This window comes from Mirounga leonina, unplaced genomic scaffold, assembly GCF_011800145.1.
Source record: "Mirounga leonina isolate KUSES-001 unplaced genomic scaffold, KU_Mleo_1.0 Mir_177, whole genome shotgun sequence".
NCBI classification, from domain to species: domain Eukaryota; kingdom Metazoa; phylum Chordata; class Mammalia; order Carnivora; family Phocidae; genus Mirounga; species Mirounga leonina.
In genome coordinates, this window is record NW_023270459.1 from 4,229,423 (window position 1) to 4,249,279 (window position 19,857).

A 19,857-nucleotide genomic window follows, 5' to 3' on the forward strand; every position below is an offset into this window, starting at 1 on the left:
CCCCCCGCCCCCCCCCCCCCCCCCCCCCCCACCGCTTCGCCCACCTCAGCCCCATGGCCCCGTGGAGCCCACCTTCCCATCATAGAACTTCTCCCGCTTGTCAGTCAGCACGGAGCGAATGACGATGCCGGAATACTCAATGACCATCTCGCCAGCATCGATGTTTCGCTTACAGAACAGGCCCCGCCCGTGGATGGCAGATCTGCAGGGGAGGATGAGCCAGGGGGAGTTCAGGGGGCAGGGGGACAGAACCAAGGCAGCCCCGCACCAGGGCACCTGTCCATCCACCCAAGGGGCATCCTCCCCCCCCGACCCCACTAACCTGTAGACACCCACAGCCTCTTTGGATGTCTTCTTGAGGTGGCGAAAGCGCATGGCCATGGGCAGCTCCAGGCTGGTGGCACGTCTGGTGGGGTCAGCAGTGTCACAGGCTGGTACCCAGGAATGACCTCTCTTGCCCCGGTCACCCTCTTTAGGACCTTTCCAGAACACCCCTAACACCCTGGCCTGCCCTCCATACCTGGTTGACCTGAGCTGCACCTCATCCTCTTCCTCGTCACAGGTGGCTCCCTCAGGGAGCACCCGGTGCTGGGAGGCCAGGAAGTTGAACATGTCAAAGGTGCACTTCCTGCAACACGAAGGGAGGAAAGGAGGAGGAAGGGAGGCTAATAGCCGTTCCTTCAAAGAGACGCCACCTACCTACCCTCTGGCTTGGGCCTGCCGCCAGCAAAGAAGAAATACTGCTGCCCCCGAAGACAGAGTGGAAGGGGAATGGATGGGGCTCGCTCTTGTGCCGTGAATCTAGGAGTGATTCCTGGAGTGGCCTGGCATCTTCTCCCAGGCCCCGGTTCCCAGTCTCTAAAGACCTAACTCCCCCGCCCGAGAAGGCCCCCAGCGACGCCCAGAGCCTCACCGGAGATAGACCTCGGCGCGGGCCGCCCCGTGCGGGTTCAGCGGCGGCTCCTCCTGGCCCTCCCCCTGCTGGTGGTAGCGGAACTTGTAGTGCTGGCAGCGCTGGGCCCCGGGCAGCTGCTCCGCCAGGAAGATGACAGCGTCGTGGTGGATGCCCAGGAGCCTCGCCCCGCTCATTCCTGGGGACAGAGGTGAGGACACACATGTCATGTCAGAGGCCCCTCTTACCCTCTCCGAGTCCTCCCAGCTCTCCGCGTGCCTGCGGCCCCTCCACTTGCCACTGAAGGAGAGATGCCGGAGCCGGGCGTGCCCTCGGGCCTCCTGCACCTTCTCAATCAGAGTTCTCCAGGCCCCTGAGGAGAGAGCAGGGCCAGAGCGGTCAGGATGGGGCTTGACCGGACACCTTCCCTCCGTCACCACCACTCCTGACTCACCCTCCAGGCTCTCCGCCTCCACGCTGAACCCATCCTCACTGCTGATCTCAAAGCGCAGATGCGGGCCAGCCCGTTTGGGGGCCTGGTTCTCTTTGTCCTCTGGGGAGGGAGGCTCTTCCTCAGAGCTTGAAGCCTCACCTGGTCCCAAGCAGCAGGTCAGAGTAGGTGAGGATCACCCCAGATCCAGAGCCCCGGGTTCCCCACCCCCTCCCTTCCTCTCCCTGCACAAGCACAGATACTTGGTCTGAGGGCTCTCTTCCTGCTCTGACTGCCCCGTGAGCCCTACAGGATGGACATTATTTTTCTCTAAAGAGCCCGCGGTCCCTTTTCTGTGAGAGTTCTTGGAGAGATGAGCCTGTCCATGGAGGCCTGGAGTGCCCCGGCTCCGCAGGACACACTCGGACACCCGCTCACTCAAACCCATCTTACCAAAAACGCCCATCTACCCCTCATTCTTCTCTCACAGAAAATTAAAAATCCCAAAAGTATATTTGCATTTTTTATATGCAGCACAGCTCTGTAAATATTACAAACTTATTATATAGGCTCCTACCCACAGAGTCAAGTATATGTACACTATGAGCTATTTAAGAGATTTCTCAGGGTCTAAAGATTTTGAAGACGCAACAGACAGGACTTGCTGCTGTAGGAGATGGGCATGTAGGAGATGGAGAGAGCCAGTGCAGGGTCAAGGACAACTCTGAGGTTTGGGGCCTGAACAACTGGAATGGTAAAACTGCCGATGATGAGATAGATGGTGAGGGAGAGGGAGGAACAAGTCTGGGGTGAAGGCAGAGAGCTCAGTTTGGGATATGCTGAGTCTGAAATTCCTCTTAGAAAACCTGCCCTTGCAACCTGCTGGTGGAGACGGGGAGCAGGCAGCAGGATCTAGGAGCCTGGCTACCAATCCACCGGCTGTCAGAATAAGAGATGGGATTTAGAGCCATGAAGTAGATGAGAACACCCCAGAGTAGGTACAGACAGAGAAGTCAAGGCCGGAGCCCTGGGACATGCCAAAGTGACAGGCTGGGGCAATGAGGAGACAGGACCAGGAGGGGGGGACAGGGCTGTTGGAAGCCATCGAAGGAAGTGCTACAAGGAGGTTGGGGGGCGGGATCAGCCCAGATGCAGCAGCTAGCTCAAGCACCATGCGGACTGAGGGCTGACCATCATGTCTGGAGGGGGAGGGTGGGGAGAACCTCAGTTAGAGTGGAGCGTGCTTTAGAAGTGAGGCAGGACCCATGTGGCCACACTTGCTCCCCACACCACTCCCCTGGGCCAACCTGACCGTGTGCCCTCCCATCCCGAGGCAAGACTCCAAACCTGATTTGCTGTATGACCCAAATCATCTCCAGGCCTCTGTGCCTCTGGGTTCACCTCTGACAACTTCTTCCACCTCCTCTTTGCCCTTACCCCATCCTCACCTCCATTCTGTTCCCTGAACCCGACAGGCTGACTACAGGGGCCTCACCCGGGCGCTCTCATTGCCTTCTTTCTCACGGCGCTCGTTCTCAGCTGCAGTACACTTGCTAACGTACGTGTCTGTTTCCTCTACCAAAATGTGGCGTGGTCCCTAAGGGTGGGGACCTGTCCGTCATGGTCACTGCCATATCCTCACGCCACCTCTGACCCCCATACGCAGTCTTTCAGTTAAGCAGTCTCTTGTGTACCTCGCTCCGCTTCCACGCTCAGTAACTCAGCGCTACGTAATGAGACAATCCACACATCCGGGCAGGCCTGGGGCCAGGAGAAATTCCAAGCCTCAGGCTGCTCAGTTACCAGCTCGCTTGGCTGTAGCCTACCCCCTCTCCCATGGCCCTCTATAACCAACAGAGCACTCACTGCCCTCCCAGCTTCACCAGGGCTGTCAGCCCGATCCACTCTGCGTACCCCTATCCTGTGTCCTGATGGCTCTGCACGTGCACTGCCCTCCCCTTTCCTCCACCTCAGCGGTCTCCTATTCACATCCAACCACCACGCCTCCTCCCACCTCTGCTTCCATCCACAAGCCCCCTTCACCCTCCTCCATGGCTTTGCTACTCAGCCCTCATACAAACCTCTCTGGGCTGCTGCCCACCCTCTCCTCTCAGACCCTTAGCCAAGCTTGCTGGCAAGATGCCTGGGTCTTATTTTGGCTTCCTCATCAACCACTGTCTTCAATTCTAGACCCTGACACAACATCCTTCCCAGCCAGTACACCAACCCTAGACCCCACGTGCCTGGTGTCCTCTTATCTCCTTCCTACTCTTCCTGCCCCTCTGGATCCTAGATGAGCTCCATCTTCGCTGGCTGACCCCCAGGTGCTCTTGTCTGGCTGCACGGCTCTAAATCCCATCTCTAATTCTGACAGCCTCCACACTAGGGACCTAACCCTCCGACCCTGGCAGATCAGGCTCTGAAGCCGACCCCCCAGCTCTTGGGCACTTTTGAAGGGCCTCTCATGTGGAGCTGAAACTTCATCTCTCTGCCTTTTTCTGCCACGGGCCAGGAGCTCCGAGGGCATCTCTCGAACTCTGAATACCTAGTCTCAGGCTCAGAGCCAGACTGGTACACAAGGTCTATCTTTTGAAGTAGACTGACTCTGCATCTGACCATCACCCAGCTGAGGCAAGCATAAAGAAGGAGGCAGGGAGAGCGAGAGGCTGGTCCCTACCTGAGTAGTGGTGCCACTGGGACTCAAGCAGCAGGTCAGGGGGACCATCGGGGGCCCGGGGAGGACCACCTTCTGGGAGTGGCAGCAGAGGGGACCGGTCCTGGAGGGGCCTGTGAGGAGAGACCTGTCAGAAAGAGGAAGGGATGGAGGTCCCAGAGCTTCCAGGGAAAGGGCACTGGCTACTCACCTCAGACTTTCCTCCCCAGTGGGTTCCCCAGGCTCATCCAAGTCGAGAACTCCACGCACTGTGGGCGTTTTCATCCTCACTCGGCTAAACCTGGGGGAGGAACCCCAAGAAGGCTGAGCTGCCTTCTCCTGCCCACCTCTCTCACCCTCCTCCACAGACTCAGCACATTCACTCACCCGCTGCCACTAAGCCCTGGACCCTGGGGAGCATCCTCCAAGGACTCTCTGTCTTCCTCCAGCCGGGGGGTCTTGTTTGGGGGAGGCGCTGGTGGGGAACGGCCAGAGAAGGTGGACACCCTCTTGACGCGGATGGCCTGATGGGGCGGGCTGGGGGGCCCACTGCTCAACACCAGTGTCAGTGGAGGAGGGGGTGGTGGGGCGGGGCGGACCACCCCTACCACTGGCAACACACCCAGCAGAGGTCCCGGGGGCAGAGTCCAGGAAGCAGGGGCTGTGGGGGGGATGGGAGGGGGCAGAGGTGGCTGCTTCACTGGGGGTGAGACGGGCTCACCCTCCCCAGCCATCTTCACAAACACTTGCCCCAGCTTGTTGACAAGGATGATTTTGGATGTGGCGGGTTTGGGAGGCTCAGGGGCAGGGCCCAGGCTCAATACCCGGACCCCTGGGGCCCCAGGAAGCCAGGCAAACGTCCGAGTGGGGTCAGCTGGGCTAGGGGGCAGGCCCTGGGGAGGCTGGCTGCCATTGGCCAGGGGAGGCGCTGGGGGGAGTGGCTCCTCTCTGGGCCCAGCACCTCCCTCCCCAGGCCCCCCTAGGTTCTTCAACACAAAATCCACAATTTCTGACGGCAAGTCCTCAGGAGGTCGGGTTCTGTCCCCTGCAGCCCCGATGACCCCAGCCCGGCCCACTCCTGGCCCTGAAGGAGGAGTCCCCTGGCCCCGAGGCTGCTGGACGGCCTCTGCCTCACTGTCCGTGCCGTCATCCACTCCATCCAGCTGTTCGATGCGGGGGGCTCCAGGAAGGGGACCAGGGGCCAGGGCAGGGCCAGACACCACAGTCACAGGGAAGTGGACATAGTGGGGGGTAGGGCTGGCCTCTTCCTCTGAGCTGTCCCCTGGGCCCCCGTGGCCGCTCCCCACTGCCCCCGCAGCCACAATCTCTTCCTGGAAGGGCTCAGTCCCCAGCAGGCTGGCCGCAAAGTCCAGGTCAGCAGCACTCAGTCCTGACACCACCTCCATGTCCTCAAAGTCTGGGCCCAGGTCTTCAGGGGGTGGTGGAGGAGATGGGGCTGGACCAGGGGGAGCCAGCTCCCCTGAGGTAGGCGTGAGGGCTCTAATGACTGAGGTAGGAGGGGGCACCCTGAGCTGTGGGGAGGTTCTGAGAGGGGGAGAGGCCCGCCGTGATGCCGGCAGCCTTGGGGCCAGGGGGCTGGGACGACGGGAACGTCTGGGGGGAGCTGGGAAGTCCAGGTCTCCCACCGTGGGGATGTGGTGGGTCAGAGAAGATGGACTTCCTGTGGGGGGAAGGGTCAGTGTCAGCCATGAGCTCCTGCCTCACCCACCCACCCCTCTCCCTGACACTCCCAGGTACTCACCAGGGGAGGGTAAGGGTCCAAAGGAGACACCCCCCAAGGGCCTCCGGGATGGTGAGTAGTTGGGCACTTTGATTCGAGCCCCCGAGAAGGAGCGGGGAGCCGGAGGAGGGGCACTGCTTGGATCTGGCCGAAGTGGGGGGTCCAGGTTCTGAACAGGTGAGTGGTGCTCAGGAGCTCCAGGGATAAGGGCATCTGCATCTGGAGGGGGGTCCACATGATCTGGGGGCTCTGAGGAGGCAGGAGAATGGCATCAGGAATGGCAGGGACGGTCAAAGCCTCTCCTTACACACCCTCCCTTCTTTTGAGCCAACCAAGCCTTCCCCACCCCTGCCCAATGGTCCGGTCACAATGTGCACCGGTTCCCAGTCATCACCCAGGTCCCACACCCCTCTGTGGCTTCTTTAAAGCCTCCACACACAACTGGATCAGGGGCCCTTTGTAACCCCTCCTCATGCATCTCTGCCACCTCCCCTGTTGCCGGCTGCCTACTGCTCTGACTCAGGCCCCGCATGCCACGAGGGGCACTGCCCTCCCTCCAGCAGGGCCAGTCCTACCGCTTCCTCACCTGTGCCGCGCATCCCTGCCACATCAAACACATCTGCTGCATCCTGGCGCTTGGGGCTCCCCATTAACTGGCTCCACCCAATCTGCGAGAACAAATCTCTGCCGCCTCCTCCCAACACTCCCCTGCTACCAGCCAGGATAGCTGCACGCTCTCCTCCCCTTTCTACTTCATGTCACGCTCCAACCTGGCACAAACCCCTTCCCTGCAAACACACTCCGAAAATCTTCCTCCTCCTTTTCAGCCCACAAGCTCTCCTTTTACCCGTCTCCAAGCCCAATCTTCGCTGTGTGCCACCCGGCTCTCAGCGACATCCCTCAGCATCGGCACGGCTATGAGGGGACTGATTTGGCTCACACCCCGATGCCAGCACTGTGTTACCGTGCAGAGCAAGTGCCCTTTCGGGGCTGCGGTATAGCAGAGCGCCTGCCTTCCTTGGAGGGCTGCGGGGAGCATCGCGGGAGCGCACATCCCAAGTCAGGTGGCTGTAAACACTCTGTTTGTCTAGAAGCTGCTCCCCACCCCCCAAGCAGGTAGCTCTCCCCTCACTTCCTGTGAAACGCTGAGCACAGTGCCTGGCATGTAATGCAAAGCTGTTAAGCGATCGGTTATTGCCATTATGATAAAAGGAAGAATGGCAAACATCTTGGGGTTTCTTTAGGGAAGAAGGGAATGGGCTTGGTGGGTAACCATCTGGGGAGGGCAGCATTCAGGGAAGGAAATGAGGGAGTTTCAAGACACATACCTGAGGAAGGGGCGGGGCTGTGCACAATGGTCTGATTCTCCTCTGCTGCCTCCAGGTGAACTGGCTCTTCCCTCGGACCCCATGGCCGATACTCCAGAATACGACACCGATACCAGCAGCGCCGCCGAGCATCCACTGTGCTCCAGTACAGACGGGAGCACCTGTCAGGTGGGCGTGTGGGTAAGAGGGTCAGGACAACTTGGGAAATGGGATCCTGTCCTGGAGTCCTTCCACCCCACCCAGGCCCCCTGGGCTGCTCACTGGTAGCCAATGGGGAAGAGCCGTCCCTCGCAGTCCGAGAGATCAGACAGGGTACCCAAGGAGTCAATTCGGATGGAGCCTACGATGCAAAGAGATCAGGAGGGTGGGCCAGACAGGGTCAGGAAGACCAGGGTAGAGAGCAAGAGGCTTACCAATGAGCACATTGATGGCATCAGGTTCGAGCCCTGTCAAGAACTTTCGCTTAAAGTTGATGCCCTCAAAGTCCACGTAGACTCGGCGGAGAACATCAAACCCATCGGGGGTCACAATCTCCTGGAAGGCAAATGGGGTTGCTAGATTGGTGAGGGGCATGGGGGATGTGAGGGAAGGCTGTGAGGCAGGGAGTGGACAGCTGGGGGCTTGGCTCAAGGACTCAGGAAAAAAGACACCAAGAGGCAGCTGGGGACAGGGCTGAGGGGCTGCAGGGGTCTACAAGTGTAAAGGGAAGAGAAAGCAGCGGGGAGCTGTCTCCCCCGTGGTTCTGGCTCACCTTGCCATCCAGCAGGTCTGTGTGTTTCTGGCAGAAAACTTTCTTGTCATCCTGGAAGATGCAATAGCTGGCCCGGGCACACATGAAGTGGAAGTTGCTGAGGCAGGAGGAAAGGCAGCAGCCCACTGTGGCTCCAGGCTTCAGGCAGAGTTCACAGCGCTGCGGGTGGAAGGGGCTGCTGAGGGGAGAAGCCAGTGACCGAGACCAGGGTTTGATGCTCAGCATCACTGTCCTTGAGACTCTGACTGGGCCCGTCTAGCCCAGCGCCTCACAAAGCAAAGGCACTCATCAAACATACCCTCTTCCCTAGCTGCATCCAGGGCCAGGTGCACATCAAAACTACTTCAGATTTTCTGAAGCAATAGGAAAAAAAACAACAACATCTAACACCAAACAATATTTACCATCTTTCTCACACCATTTAAAAAAATATATTTAAGTCATCACTACATTCTACACGTGAGGCTTGAACTCATGACCCCAAGATCAAGAGTCGCATGCTCTTCCTCTCTCATGCTATTTTAGTGTAAAACCTGTATCATTTTATTTAATCTTCACATTAGCACCCCCCCCCCCCCGTACATATCACCCAGGTCTCACTTCCTAAGCCTGAGACATTATACAGTACCACGTCCCACACTGGTGAGCAGGGGGTTCTAACCCAGGCCACACCTCACCTCACGGGGAGCCAGCAGGAGCTAAATGTCACACAGTATAGAAAAGCCTCCAACACAGGTTCAATTAATAGAAGATCCAACTTTTAATCTCCCAGGCTTCAGGCCCAAATATGGGGGGAGGGGGAGTCCTCCCTGAAGCACCAGAATCCTGGGACAACCAAAAACGGTCCCTAGGACCAGCAGTGAAAGGATATGGTGGGGTAGAAATTGTGAAACAAGAGCGGTTTCCCCTGCAGAGGGGTGGGAGGGGGGGCTACCCGAGACCCTGGGGCTGCCCACCTCTCTAGGCCCGGGCTCTCACCATCTGCCTCCCTCGAGCCACAGCAGCATGCACGTTTTTGAGGGAGCCATCATTTTCCTCAAACACTTCAGCTGACCAAATGGCACAGTTGACGTGTGTCCACTCATTCTGCCCAATGTATAGGAGCCGTCCTGCCTCCTGGGGGCAGAGGAGAAATGGTGTGAGGGAAGGCCCCAGGGACTAGGCCCCACAACCTGGGGCTTCACATGGTAGCCCTCACCTTAGAATCCGCATCCCCATATTTGAGGCAGAGCGCACACTGACGAGGGTCCTCCAGGTGTGAGAAAGCAGCTGGATCCTTGCCCTGAAAAGCTGGAAGAGGTGTGGAAGGCAAATCCCAGAATCAGGACCTAGAGCTTGCCCCACCAACTCAGGGCCCTGGCTTCCAGTCCCCACTGCCCAGTACCTGCTGAGGGATCCCCTGGAGGCTGCCCTGATTCTGGGGTCTCTGGTTCCTGCTGTCTCCACTGAGCGTAGACATGGTCCAAGGATGGGGGCAACACGGCATTGGGAAGAACTCCGCTGTGGACAGGCAGGGTCAGCATCTGACACGTCTAACAAGGGTGGCCACCCACAATCTTAGCCTTAACATGCCATGACACACTTGGTCCTCTCTCCATGTGGCATTTCTCTCAGTCTCCCAAATAAGCCAGGGCCCCTCATGCCACCTATGACACATGAAATGCTGTTCCTCATGCCTGGAATACTCTTTTTCCACATCTCGGCTCGGATGTCATCTCTTCCAAGAAGCCTTAGCCCTAAGCACCTTCTCTGGGCTCCTACAGCTCCCTCGACGTTCCCATAACCACCCTGACCATCTGGATCATCAGGCACTAATGTGCCTGCTCAACTCCCCAAACATGGCTTACTCACTGCTGTTCCCCAATACTATCTTGCACAAAGTAGAAACAAAGTGAGCTAACTGCACAATCGGAGTCTTTGCTGGCCTAGAACCCCTGCGGATGCTCATCCTGGTTCCACCACCCTCCAAACCTTAACTCTGTTTCTTGTCTATTCTCAGCCCAGGATCCAGACCCTGGATTCCCAGGTGCCCTTGCTTTTGCCCTTATTCCCTGGTTCCCCTCCTGTTACCCAGCCTCGCTCACTTTGGCAGCCGGGTACTCCGTCGCCAGTACTTGGGGTCGTGGGCGTCGAACCAGCCGAACGCAGACTCTAGCAGCTGGGGAATGGGGTAACAGAATGAGAAGAACTGGCTTCCCCAGGAAAGTTGGTAGGGGCAGCGTCTGAAGGACCCACACTCTCCTCCCCACTACCACGCAAGCCACTCTATAGACATCCCCCAAAGTTCCCACCTTCAGTAGGAGCCCCTTCATCTGGCCTCCAGCCCGGCGCTCTGGGGTCTCTCCTTCTTCTGAGTGCTTCATCAGGATGCCCACCATGTCCTCCATAAAGCTGTGCTGTAAGGGGGCTTGTCAGGATCAGAGCCCCCACCCCACCCACAACACCCTCCTCCTGGAGCCCACCTATTCCTCTCAGTGTCCCACTCACCACAGACTTGTAGTGGCCTTCCTCGAAGCGCCGACTCACGGCTTGCAGATCGCAAGGGCCTGGGTGCAGCTGCTTTCCAGCCTGCCCACACTGTAGAGAGAAAAAGTCAGCAGGGCTGGTGCTGGGCCTGGCCCCACCCCATCCTACCTCCCGAGCACCGCCCTGCCCCCCCAGACCTGAGTGCACAGCAGCAGTGGGCCTGCCACCTTGGAGCTCAGCAGGCCCTGGAGCACCTGGCGCAGGCCCCCCTGCAGGGCCCCACTCAGGGCCTCTCGCCAGCGGGGGTGCGTGGCCCCTGCACATGGTCCGCAGGTGTACAGCACTGAGTCTGGCAGCCCAGAAAGGATCTCATAGTCTTCATCTAAAACAGCCAGGGAGGGACAGGACAGAATGGTTCGGGAGAACGTGAGGGCTCTCAGCAGCCCAGAGGAGTTGCCAAGGACATACATTTATGATACCTGTCCCAAGACGGCCTGTGCTGGGGGTAGGACAGGCACCCCCACCCCCCACCCCGGGGCAGAGGTGGCAGCCTGGGCGCGCTCTGCCTGCTCACCTGAGAGCCCCTCGCACTTGGCGTGCACCCAGTGGTCACACTGTGCGCACTGCATCATCTTGCTCTCGTAGTCGTTGTCTTCGTAGCAGCGCGTGCAGATGGGGCAGAAGTTTCCTGCAGAAGAGGGAGGAAATGGGGAAGTCAGGGGCTGCGGCCACGACCTGCCCCTTGGCTGCTGTGAGGGCTGCCTCTGCTATGCCCCATCTTGGGTCCCTACCACCCTCAAAACGCTGGCTGAGAATATGGCCTCTTCTAGCCCTACAGCCCCAGCACCTCACAAAGAACCTTGCGAACTTGCCACCTGAACAAATGGGGAAAGCCCAGGTTTTCAAAGTGATCAGTGGAGACTCAAGGTTCCAAGAGGCAGGTAAGGGACCACTACCTCGATGGGGGCCAGGCCGACTCCCACTGCCCTGAGAGGAACTGTGTCCCTCTACCTGAGGTACTATATAGGCTTCTGTGGGAGACTACCCTGACAGAAGGAAAGGTTCTGGGGCTACAAGAGGATACAAAGCCACTACAAAACTATATCTGTCTTGCCTGTCTAGGAGCCTGGCCCACTGCCCGGTGTCCCTCAGGGCCCAGGTTTCCTGACAGGTCCCCACCTTTCTCATAGAGCTGGGTGCACCTGGGGCAGAGGCTGTAATCTCCGGACCACTCGACGTCCCAATTCTTGCCTGGAGTCGCCCCACAGCTCTTACAGCGCACGCAGGCTGAGCAGATCTGGGGGGGGGGCCGGGTGAAGTTAGGGGGAGCAGGCTGGAGCAGTGTGGGGGGTACAGTGGGAGGAGATGGGCAAAGAGGAGTGGATGGTAAGCAAGAGACAAATGAGGAAGGACAGGTAAGAGAAGAAAAGGTGTACAAGTGAGGAGGAGAGAGGGACAAGACCAAAGTAGGGGAGACCGACAGAAGGAGATAAGGAGGAAAGGAGGTCAGGCAAGGGCAGGGGATTCTGAGCCCAGGACCATGGAATGCATGAACCCTTCTGCATTTTGCAATCATTCTGTACAAATTCTGCACATAAGTCTTGTCTATGTGAAATTTTGTAAGTGAAAATGCTATTTATCAGATAAACTCTCACAAGGACCTCCAACCTTCCAGTCTGGGGGTGGTAGCGGCTTTAATTAGAACTCCAATGCAAGGGGTGTGGGCCTCATCTCTCACCCAGTGGCGCCGTTTGCGTGTGGCCCGGGTTGGGTAGCTGGGCCCCAGGCAGGCTGGGTGATAAGCATGGCGGCAGCGTTCACACTCCAGGAGGTGCTGTTGGAAGTTGGGAGAAAAACAGCAATGGCAAAACCTATTGGCACAAGAATACCCCTCTCCTCCATGCCTCCAACCACCCTCATGGCTCTTGTGCCCAAACCTTGGATCCCCGGCCTTTGCGCCCACAGACATGGCAAAATTTGCAGCGGCGGCAGCACCAGGTGTCATGATGTTGGGGCAGGGGCCGCTCGGCCTCCTCCAGACAGAATGGATGGAAAGGGTCACAGCAGACTTGGCAGAACACCAGCTGGAGGTGGGGAGAGTGAACAATGGGCACAGTGTGAGGCCAAGAGGCCAAGGGATGAGACCCTGCTGAGAGGGCCCAAGCAATCAGGCAGTAAGGGCCAATGGAGACCTGGGGGGCTGTGGAAAAAGGCGGGGATCCAACCTCATGCAGGCCTTTGCTGGCACACAGCAAGCACACCATCGGCGGCCCCCCTGGCACAGAGGTGAGCACGCTGAGGCCACCCATCAGCCACACGTTCTCCAGGTCGCAATCCTCCTGAGGAAAGAGAGGACACGGGATCAGAGAGCAGCCAAAGCCATCTTTAAAGCCCAGTTTTTCAACTACAACCCCCAGGTTTCTTTCAAACACCATCCTCGAGACCCTCTCCCTCAATGCCATACCTTAAAATCCACACGGACCCGGTGCACTCCATCAGGGGACTTCTGTTTTCCAGTCCAGCCATTGGGAAAAGAAGCAAAGGGGCCAGGGGCCAAAGCATCCTAGGGAGGATGGCGGTGGTCAGAAGGCTGCCAGCCTCACCCTCGGCAGACTTCTCTCCACACTGTCCTCTTCCCCAGCCTGCCCAACCCTGTCTTTTGCCCAGATCCTACTTTGCTTTCCAGAAGGACAGACCTGCCTTACCCCTCAGGGCCTGTCCTCTGGTGTGGACACAACACGGCACTCAGGTGAGCCCGTTACCCTGACTTGCTAGCAAGCTCCTGAAGGGCGGAAGCCATGCCTTCCTCAGGACTCAGGGTTCTTGGTGTGGGGCCGTGCTGACCTTGTCCAGGCGCCTTCGGGCCTTGAGCTGCAACACAGGCTGCAGGGTGGGTTTGCGGGGCCGGCTCTGCTCCTCGGGTTCTGGCACTGGCAGCTCTAGGCAGCACACGTAAGTGGTGAGGGTCCCACTCCTTCCCTGCCCCATTCCCTTTCCTCCACACCCTGTTACCTGGATGCCCCTGGCCGCCTTTAACTAACCAATAGGATGACTTTTAGACCTGGCTCGAATGCACCCATTTTCTCTGTCCACCCCAAACTACCTCCTTCTCTGCACTCAGCTACTTTCTCTATCACACAAATACGGCCCCTGGTCTAGAAACCCCAGCCCCCTCCTACACAAGACACAGAACTGAAAGGGGAAACAACAATCAATTCGCACCATTCTCTCGGGGGGTCCGACGCCGGGGAGCAGGGGGACCCCCGGGCTCTGAGTCATCCGAGTCCTCGAAGATATCATAGGAGGGTCGCTGTTTGACGCAGCGCCGGGCTGACTTGCGCTGCAGTAGGAGGGAGTCCTGCTCCTCGGGCCCTGGGGGGGCCACCACCTCCTCCCGGGGCCCCCCAGCTCCCGCCCCCCGGCGTGGGCCTGGAGGACCAGGGGAGGCCTCAGGAGATTCATCGGAATCCCAGGGCAACAGCGTCTTCACTATCGTCCGGCCTGTGGGAACAGGGGACTTAGTAGGATCTGAGCTCAGCCAGGGACATGGGACATTGGGATGCAGAAAAGCCAAAAAGAAGTGGGGCAGAAAAGAACGAATACAGGAGAGACACAAAAGCACAGGATGGAAAGATAACAAAGGTAATAGGCTGCAAAGATAAGGGAAAGAGAGCAAAGAAAACAGTTTCTTCCACACCATGGATCTAAACAAGGTTGTGTAAAGAAATACTCCTCAAACTTCGTTACCTTTTTTAGCCAGCCGTTCCATCTTCCGAGCCTCTATCTTGTCGCATTTCCGGTATCTGGGGAGGGGAGCAGCACGTCACCAGGGTAGGGGACTGGTGGTCTGGGGGAAGAGAGGAAGCTCTCCACAAGGATGCCAATCCCACTGCTCTGGCGGGGCAGGAGGCCTGCGTGACTTGACAACCATGGGTGGGAACAGAGGCTGCGCCCTGGCTACTCACACACAGCACTGCTTCTTGGTGTTGGGGCCCCCAAACTTGGGCTTGTCCAGGCAGTTGACACAGGACCCACAGTCCTGCACACGCAGGCAGCCCCGACAGTGTCCACACCGTGCCATCCGCATCTTCTTGCCATGATGGGAGGGCAGTGAGCGCCGAGGTGTATGGGCCAGGGTCCCTCCAGACCCTGCAGGTTCTGAGTCTCCCCCAGGCCCTGCTGACTCCACTTTTCCCCGCCGAGACCGTGACGGGACACTCTCAGTCTCAGATGCCGATGATGTATCTAGTGCAATGGAGAGGAAGGGATGGAGCCACAAGGCCATTAGGCCTTTTACCTCAGTTCCCTGTTCCTAGATCTCATTCAATTGGCCTTCTGGCCCCCACTTTCCCGTGGTGTTCAGGCCCCAAGTGCCCCCAAATCTGCTCTAAGGCCTAGCACCCCAACCCAGCTGCCACCTGCCCCAAGCATCCAACTCAGCTCCCGCTCTTCTAGGCTCTCGGTGCATGTGCTCGCCCCCGACCTTGACACAGCTGTCAAAATCTTCCCACAACACACCCGCCCCTACCCTCCGTGGCGAGGTCCTGCCGATCCCGGAGAGGGAGAGCACTGAGGCGGGGGACGTCTTCGGGCACCATGGCCCGGGCCTGACCTAGGGCCACAGCAGCATGACGACAGACATGTTTGATACGGGGGCCTTGCACAGGGGACTCGGGGCCCTAGGGGAGGAGAAACCAGGAATACATGTGGGAAGTTGCCCCTTGCGCTCCTGCAACCAGCCTTCTTCAGAGGGCCCCGCTCCCACTCCATACCGACGGTCTCTCTCTCTTAGTTTCCATCGATTCATCTTCAGACCTGACAGAACCTCTATCTGAGATCTGCTTGACAGTCCCCACGACTTCCTCCATCTGCCCTCCAGGGCTTGGCTGGTGGGGGAATAAACAGGGTCAGAGGCTGGAAAGTGAAGAAAGATAGGGCCGGGGGACTAGCATGGCGGAGGGCCAGGGCCAGGGAAGGAACATAGGCAGCTGAGAAATGGAAGGACTGGCTCTGAGCGTTCCCTGCAATACTGGAGGGGGTCTGAGGAGGCAGAGGGTGAATGAAAATTGAGAATGGAGAGAACTGGGGCTGGATGGCTGGGTGCAGAAACCTAGCCCAGGTGCCATGCTCACCGGCATCAAAGACGCCACCTTCTGCTGCTGCTGCTGCTGATCGATCTTGAACAGCTGCACCTTGGCTCTCTTGAGGAGGCTGAACATTTTCTCCTCCACACCAGACAGCGGTAAGGAGCCTGAGGCTGCGGTACGGGCCTTGTCCAGTGGTGACGGCGGCTGCAGGTGCAAGTGCGGCTGCAGCTGCGGTGGCTGAGCTAACGCCTGGAGCAGCAGCTGGGCTGGCAAGGCCTGCAGGGGCTGCTGCAGCTGAGCCTGACACTGCTGCCCGTTGCTCAGAGCTGGAGCCCCAGGAACGGGCACCTCGGCCTTAACAGGAGTGGCGACCACGGGGGCAAATCGAGGCAGGCTGAGGTGGTTGGTGCGGCCCACTGCCCGTGGCTCAGGCTCAGCTGGAGAGTCATCAGCAGGAGGAGGCTCTGGCTCAGGGGCTTCAGGGGCCCCAAGAGGAGTAGTAAGCACCGATTCGTAGATCTTCAGGTGGGCTTCGCTTGGGGTAAACTGGGGTGCCCGAAGGAGCAGGGGCCTCCGGGATGGAGTGACAGGGGCAGGAGGTGGGGGCGGGGCCGGTGGGGGGGCAGGAGGAGGAGGGGGCAGTTCCCGGGTCAGCGAGGTCCAGCGAAATGTGGGTTCCCTTAGAATGGACCGTCTCTTCTCAGGGAGTGGGACCGGGGTAGACGGGGGAGTTGGGGCACGCGGTGGAGAGGGAGCTGGTGCTGGTTCTGGGGGGGCGAGTGGGGAGGTGGCAACAGGAGGCCGAAGAGTAGGTGAGACTTCTACCTTTAAGGGTTTGGGGGGGTCTTCATCCATAAATCGCCGGGGTGTCTTGATGACTCGGGAGGAGCGGGCACTCACCACAGGCATAATAAACTGCCGGATATTCTTCAGGAAGGTGGTACTTTTGGGGGCCACAGTGGGGCTGTCTTCCAGAGGGCCTCCTGTGATGGTGCTGGGGGTTGGAGTGGGAGGAGAGGTACCCTCCGGCACTGCCCGAGCAGCTTCTCGCTCTGCCCGCTGGCTGGGAGTCAGAGGAGGCCGGCCCCTCTTTCTGGAGCATGTAGCTGGGACCACAGGAGGAGGGGATTCTTCCTGCTCCTCTGGGGCAGGAGGCGGTGGAGGTGATGGTGGGGGCAGAGGGGACACTGGGGGTGGTGGAGGGCAAAGTGGGGATGAAGGAGAAGTGGAGGGGGGTGGGAGGGGTGGAGGAGGTGGAGATGGTGGAGGAGGTGGAGGGGGTGGAGGGGCTGCAGGGGCTGGCGGAGTTGAGGGTGGGGATGGCAGCTTTGCCTCTTCCTTTTCCTCTGCTAGCGTCATCCCTTCTTCAGGTCCAGCTCTCTCTACCTCCTCTTCTCGCTCTTCCTTGTCCTTCTCTTTTTCTGTCTCCTTCTCTCCCTCCTCCTCCAGCTTTTGCTCCTTTCTCCAGCAGGGGCCCTCTCCCTGTCCAGATCCAACTCTTCCTTGGGGGGCACCCTGCCAGCTTTCCTCATGTTGATCTTGACCCTGACCTGATTCAAGTCCCAAGGACAACTGTCCCATCTTCACTTTTTTGGCCTTTGAAACAAACTTGATCACAAGAGGGAGCCCGCCTCGGCCTCGGCCTCTACCTCCACGGCCTCCTCGCCCGGACTGTCCTCCACGCTTGGGGGTCCCAGGTCCTGGGCCAGGCCCCTCCTTGCACTTCCAGCTGCCAGTTCGATGTTTTACGGGAACCACAGGAGGTGGGGGCTCAGGTTTGGGGATTGTCACAGCTGCTTCTGCCACCACTACTGCTTGTTGCTTCTTCCTGCAGGGGCCTGCTGGCCGTCCTGGGGGCCGTCCCCGAGACCGACGTGGAGTGGAGGGCTCACATGCCCGGCTCCGTGGGGCTGGGGGTGCCTGGGCCCGCCGGAGAAGCTCAGTCAGTGCCTGCACCATCCGTTCTGTGCCCTCCTCACCCCGTTTCCGGGCAGGAGTCTTTGGGGGGGTAGGAGCGACATCTGCTAGGCGAGGAGGCGGAATGGGGGTCATCTTATGCTTGCGGCCCCGACCTCGGGGGGCTCGACCTAAAAGGAGAATAGGTGTGGGGAGATGGGTCAAACTAGCCCCGCAGACTGAAGAAGGCACTCCAGGAGGGCGAGTCTGTTTCCCCCACAGCCCAGGCTAGCTTGAGCTTTGAACACAGAACACGCTACGTAACTGATGGAGACTCTACTTAAACAGGGAAGAGCTGACATGAAGAGCAAGAATAACATTCCTGTAAAGCTATAGAGGTAGAGTTTCCCCGTCACTCACCTCGCTGGGATCGGAGCGCAGAGCGCAGGGAACTGGGGGCCACATCTTCATCTGAATGAAAACCCTGAAACTCCTGATTTAGGGGACCAGGGGTGGAGGGGAGAAACAGCAGTCAGTACCAAAGCCCTTGTTCCACCTGAGACTCAGGTATGGAGGTATATCCCCCCAGTTTCCCCCTTAACATACCCCTACCTATTTTAGAGAAAAACTTACGACTGGAAGCTAAGAAGAGTAGAAAAGAGTCTCTCCCTCTCATCCTAGAGATGGAGGCACAGGGTATTTTGAACCCCCATCCCCTGTACCGGACTACACCAGCACAGCCATCAGTGGTTCGCTGGCCCAGAAGGGAACAGAACTGGATCTTCTTAGGCCAGGCAGTAGACACTACCCTCAGACTCCCTCATCCTCCAATTCAGAAAAAGGTGGGGCTACTGTTCACACACTCTCAGGATGCAGTTTCCTCCTGAATGAAGATGGGAATAGGGGCACTCAAGTCCGGGGGGGGGGGGGGGTGTTTCAAATGGTTTACCGTAATAAGCTCTACTCTGAGCCCTCAGGTGACTACAAACTGTCCTAAATAATACAACCCACACCCTCCTGACTTTTCTGAGAGGCTGGGGATAAATCCTGAGCTGAAGTCAGACCTGCTAGAGTTCCCAGTCTCAGCCTTTATTCCATTTTCTTCAACCTGTGCTCCCAAGAGGAAGCCCTCCTTCATGCTACCATCTCTCCACTTTAAGTAAGAGGAATCGGGATACTGGTGAAACCAGTGATGTGTCAGAGATTATGAGGCCAGGTGGAGCAGCCTACAGATAAGTGCCCAGAGAGCCCTAGCCTGGGTCCACTAAAGCCACGCTGCTGCTGTCAACCACCACTGGTTGGGCATGCAGGACCCATAGCCTTCTCGCTCAAACCTCTACTGCAACAGCTTTGCCAACTACCAAAATCATCAGCCTGGGACACTTCTGCAGGACGTGCCTCAGGCCCAAGTACCCAGATGCAGCCCAGGCTGCTCTATATACTTTCAGAGGCCTTTTTCACGGACAGCTCCGTGCAGCCTATCTCCCCCCAGGCCTATTTCCAGGGCCCCTTCCCTCCGCAGGGGCCCTGAGAACCTCGCTTCTCCACTCCACCCCTCAGGGCCACCCAGACCCTTGGAAGCCCCCGGCCTCCGCCCCGCCCGGCGTTGGGGACGCCTCCGACTGCCTCACCTCATCGTCGGATTCCTCGTCACTGCTCTCCTCCTCGGGCACGCAGCCTCGGCTCAGGCCCCAGCCCCGGCCCCGGCCCCTGCCCCGACCCCGCTGAATGCGCGGGCCGGCCCACAGGCGGCGGAGCCGGCGCAGGCCCCGGCGGAGCCCCAGCAAACGGAGCAGGGCCGTGTCCTCCCCGGGCTCGGCTCCGCCCGGCCCCGCCGCGCTGCCGCCGCGCCGCAGAGCTACCCGCACTCTCTCGGCCCCGCTGCCCCGTCCGCCGCGGCCCCCGCCCCCGCCGGAGCCCCGCGGCCGGCCTGGGAAGCGGCCCCGCGCGGAGCCAGGCCCGGGGCAACTGCCGCCGCCCGCCGCCGCCGCCATCTTGGCACCGTGAGAGGGGCCGGGGAGGCGGGGGGAGGGGCGGCCCGTGCGCAGGGCCGGGGGGGAGGGGAGGGAGAGGTGGGGCGGGGCGGCTGCGGCTCACGACAGCAACCAGCGCCGCAGCGGGGCTAGCGGGAGCCGGGGGCTGGGCCGGCCACGCGCGGGGCACCACGGGAGCGGGAGTCCGAGGTCAGTCGGCAGTCACCCTTAGACCGCGCCTGAAGAGCATAGACCCCGTGTTGCGGCCAAAGAGGGGTGATGCGCAGGGACCTTCGGGAAATGTAGTTCGGACGCCTCGCTCCTTCCGCCGGGAGCTGGGGTCGCGAGAGCTGGGGCCGCGAGAGCTGGGACTATAGGGTCCTAACCGGACCCAGGAAAACCATCTCCGGGGCTGCCGGGAGGTGTGGTTCTCGCCCCCAACTCCTCCCATTGTTCTTGGCGAGACCAGGGCACGCATGAACTACCACTCCCAGGGTGCATGGACTTCGGACCCTGGGAATCCTAGAGACACTGGGAAATGAAGTTCGCGATTGCAGGAGGCGTGGAGTGGGAAAGGGGCCGCCGCAAAGGATTAGTCTCAGTTGGAGGCGCCACCCGGCTGCCGTTCTGCACAGCATGG

General features: G+C 59.3%; 1 protein-coding gene across 4 annotated transcripts in view; it reads right to left on the minus strand.

Moving 5' to 3' along the window:
* KMT2B (lysine methyltransferase 2B) overlaps positions 1-19,238 on the minus strand; it is a 20,003-nt gene extending 765 nt beyond the window's left edge. Inside the window, exons 1-36 of one of the 4 annotated variants that reach the window (XM_035023590.1) lie at positions 18,876-19,238; positions 17,665-17,737; positions 15,394-17,435; positions 15,034-15,147; positions 14,790-14,940; positions 14,227-14,506; positions 14,009-14,064; positions 13,484-13,762; positions 13,106-13,200; positions 12,726-12,824; positions 12,487-12,600; positions 12,199-12,345; positions 12,000-12,095; positions 11,441-11,558; positions 10,836-10,949; positions 10,459-10,643; positions 10,283-10,372; positions 10,087-10,191; positions 9,880-9,953; positions 9,180-9,295; positions 8,994-9,085; positions 8,774-8,911; positions 7,796-7,954; positions 7,458-7,578; positions 7,306-7,384; positions 7,045-7,205; positions 5,738-5,965; positions 4,363-5,656; positions 4,187-4,276; positions 4,000-4,109; positions 1,347-1,484; positions 1,191-1,265; positions 914-1,091; positions 521-628; positions 323-406; positions 73-202 (exon numbers count right to left, since the gene is read on the minus strand). In XM_035023590.1, the coding sequence (XP_034879481.1) occupies positions 73-202; positions 323-406; positions 521-628; positions 914-1,091; positions 1,191-1,265; positions 1,347-1,484; positions 4,000-4,109; positions 4,187-4,276; positions 4,363-5,656; positions 5,738-5,965; positions 7,045-7,205; positions 7,306-7,384; positions 7,458-7,578; positions 7,796-7,954; positions 8,774-8,911; positions 8,994-9,085; positions 9,180-9,295; positions 9,880-9,953; positions 10,087-10,191; positions 10,283-10,372; positions 10,459-10,643; positions 10,836-10,949; positions 11,441-11,558; positions 12,000-12,095; positions 12,199-12,345; positions 12,487-12,600; positions 12,726-12,824; positions 13,106-13,200; positions 13,484-13,762; positions 14,009-14,064; positions 14,227-14,506; positions 14,790-14,940; positions 15,034-15,147; positions 15,394-17,435; positions 17,665-17,737; positions 18,876-19,238 (7,896 nt within the window). Of the gene's footprint in view, positions 1-72; positions 203-322; positions 407-520; positions 629-913; positions 1,092-1,190; positions 2,920-3,999; positions 4,110-4,186; positions 4,277-4,362; positions 5,657-5,737; positions 5,966-7,044; positions 7,206-7,305; positions 7,385-7,457; positions 7,579-7,795; positions 7,955-8,773; positions 8,912-8,993; positions 9,086-9,179; positions 9,296-9,879; positions 9,954-10,086; positions 10,192-10,282; positions 10,373-10,458; positions 10,644-10,835; positions 10,950-11,440; positions 11,559-11,999; positions 12,096-12,198; positions 12,346-12,486; positions 12,601-12,725; positions 12,825-13,105; positions 13,201-13,483; positions 13,763-14,008; positions 14,065-14,226; positions 14,507-14,789; positions 14,941-15,033; positions 15,148-15,393; positions 17,436-17,664; positions 17,738-18,875 lie in introns of those variants that run through there. The other 3 variants (XM_035023589.1, XR_004682563.1, XR_004682564.1) reach the window with 3 other exon arrangements.
* Positions 19,239-19,857: the final 619 nt, after the last annotated feature.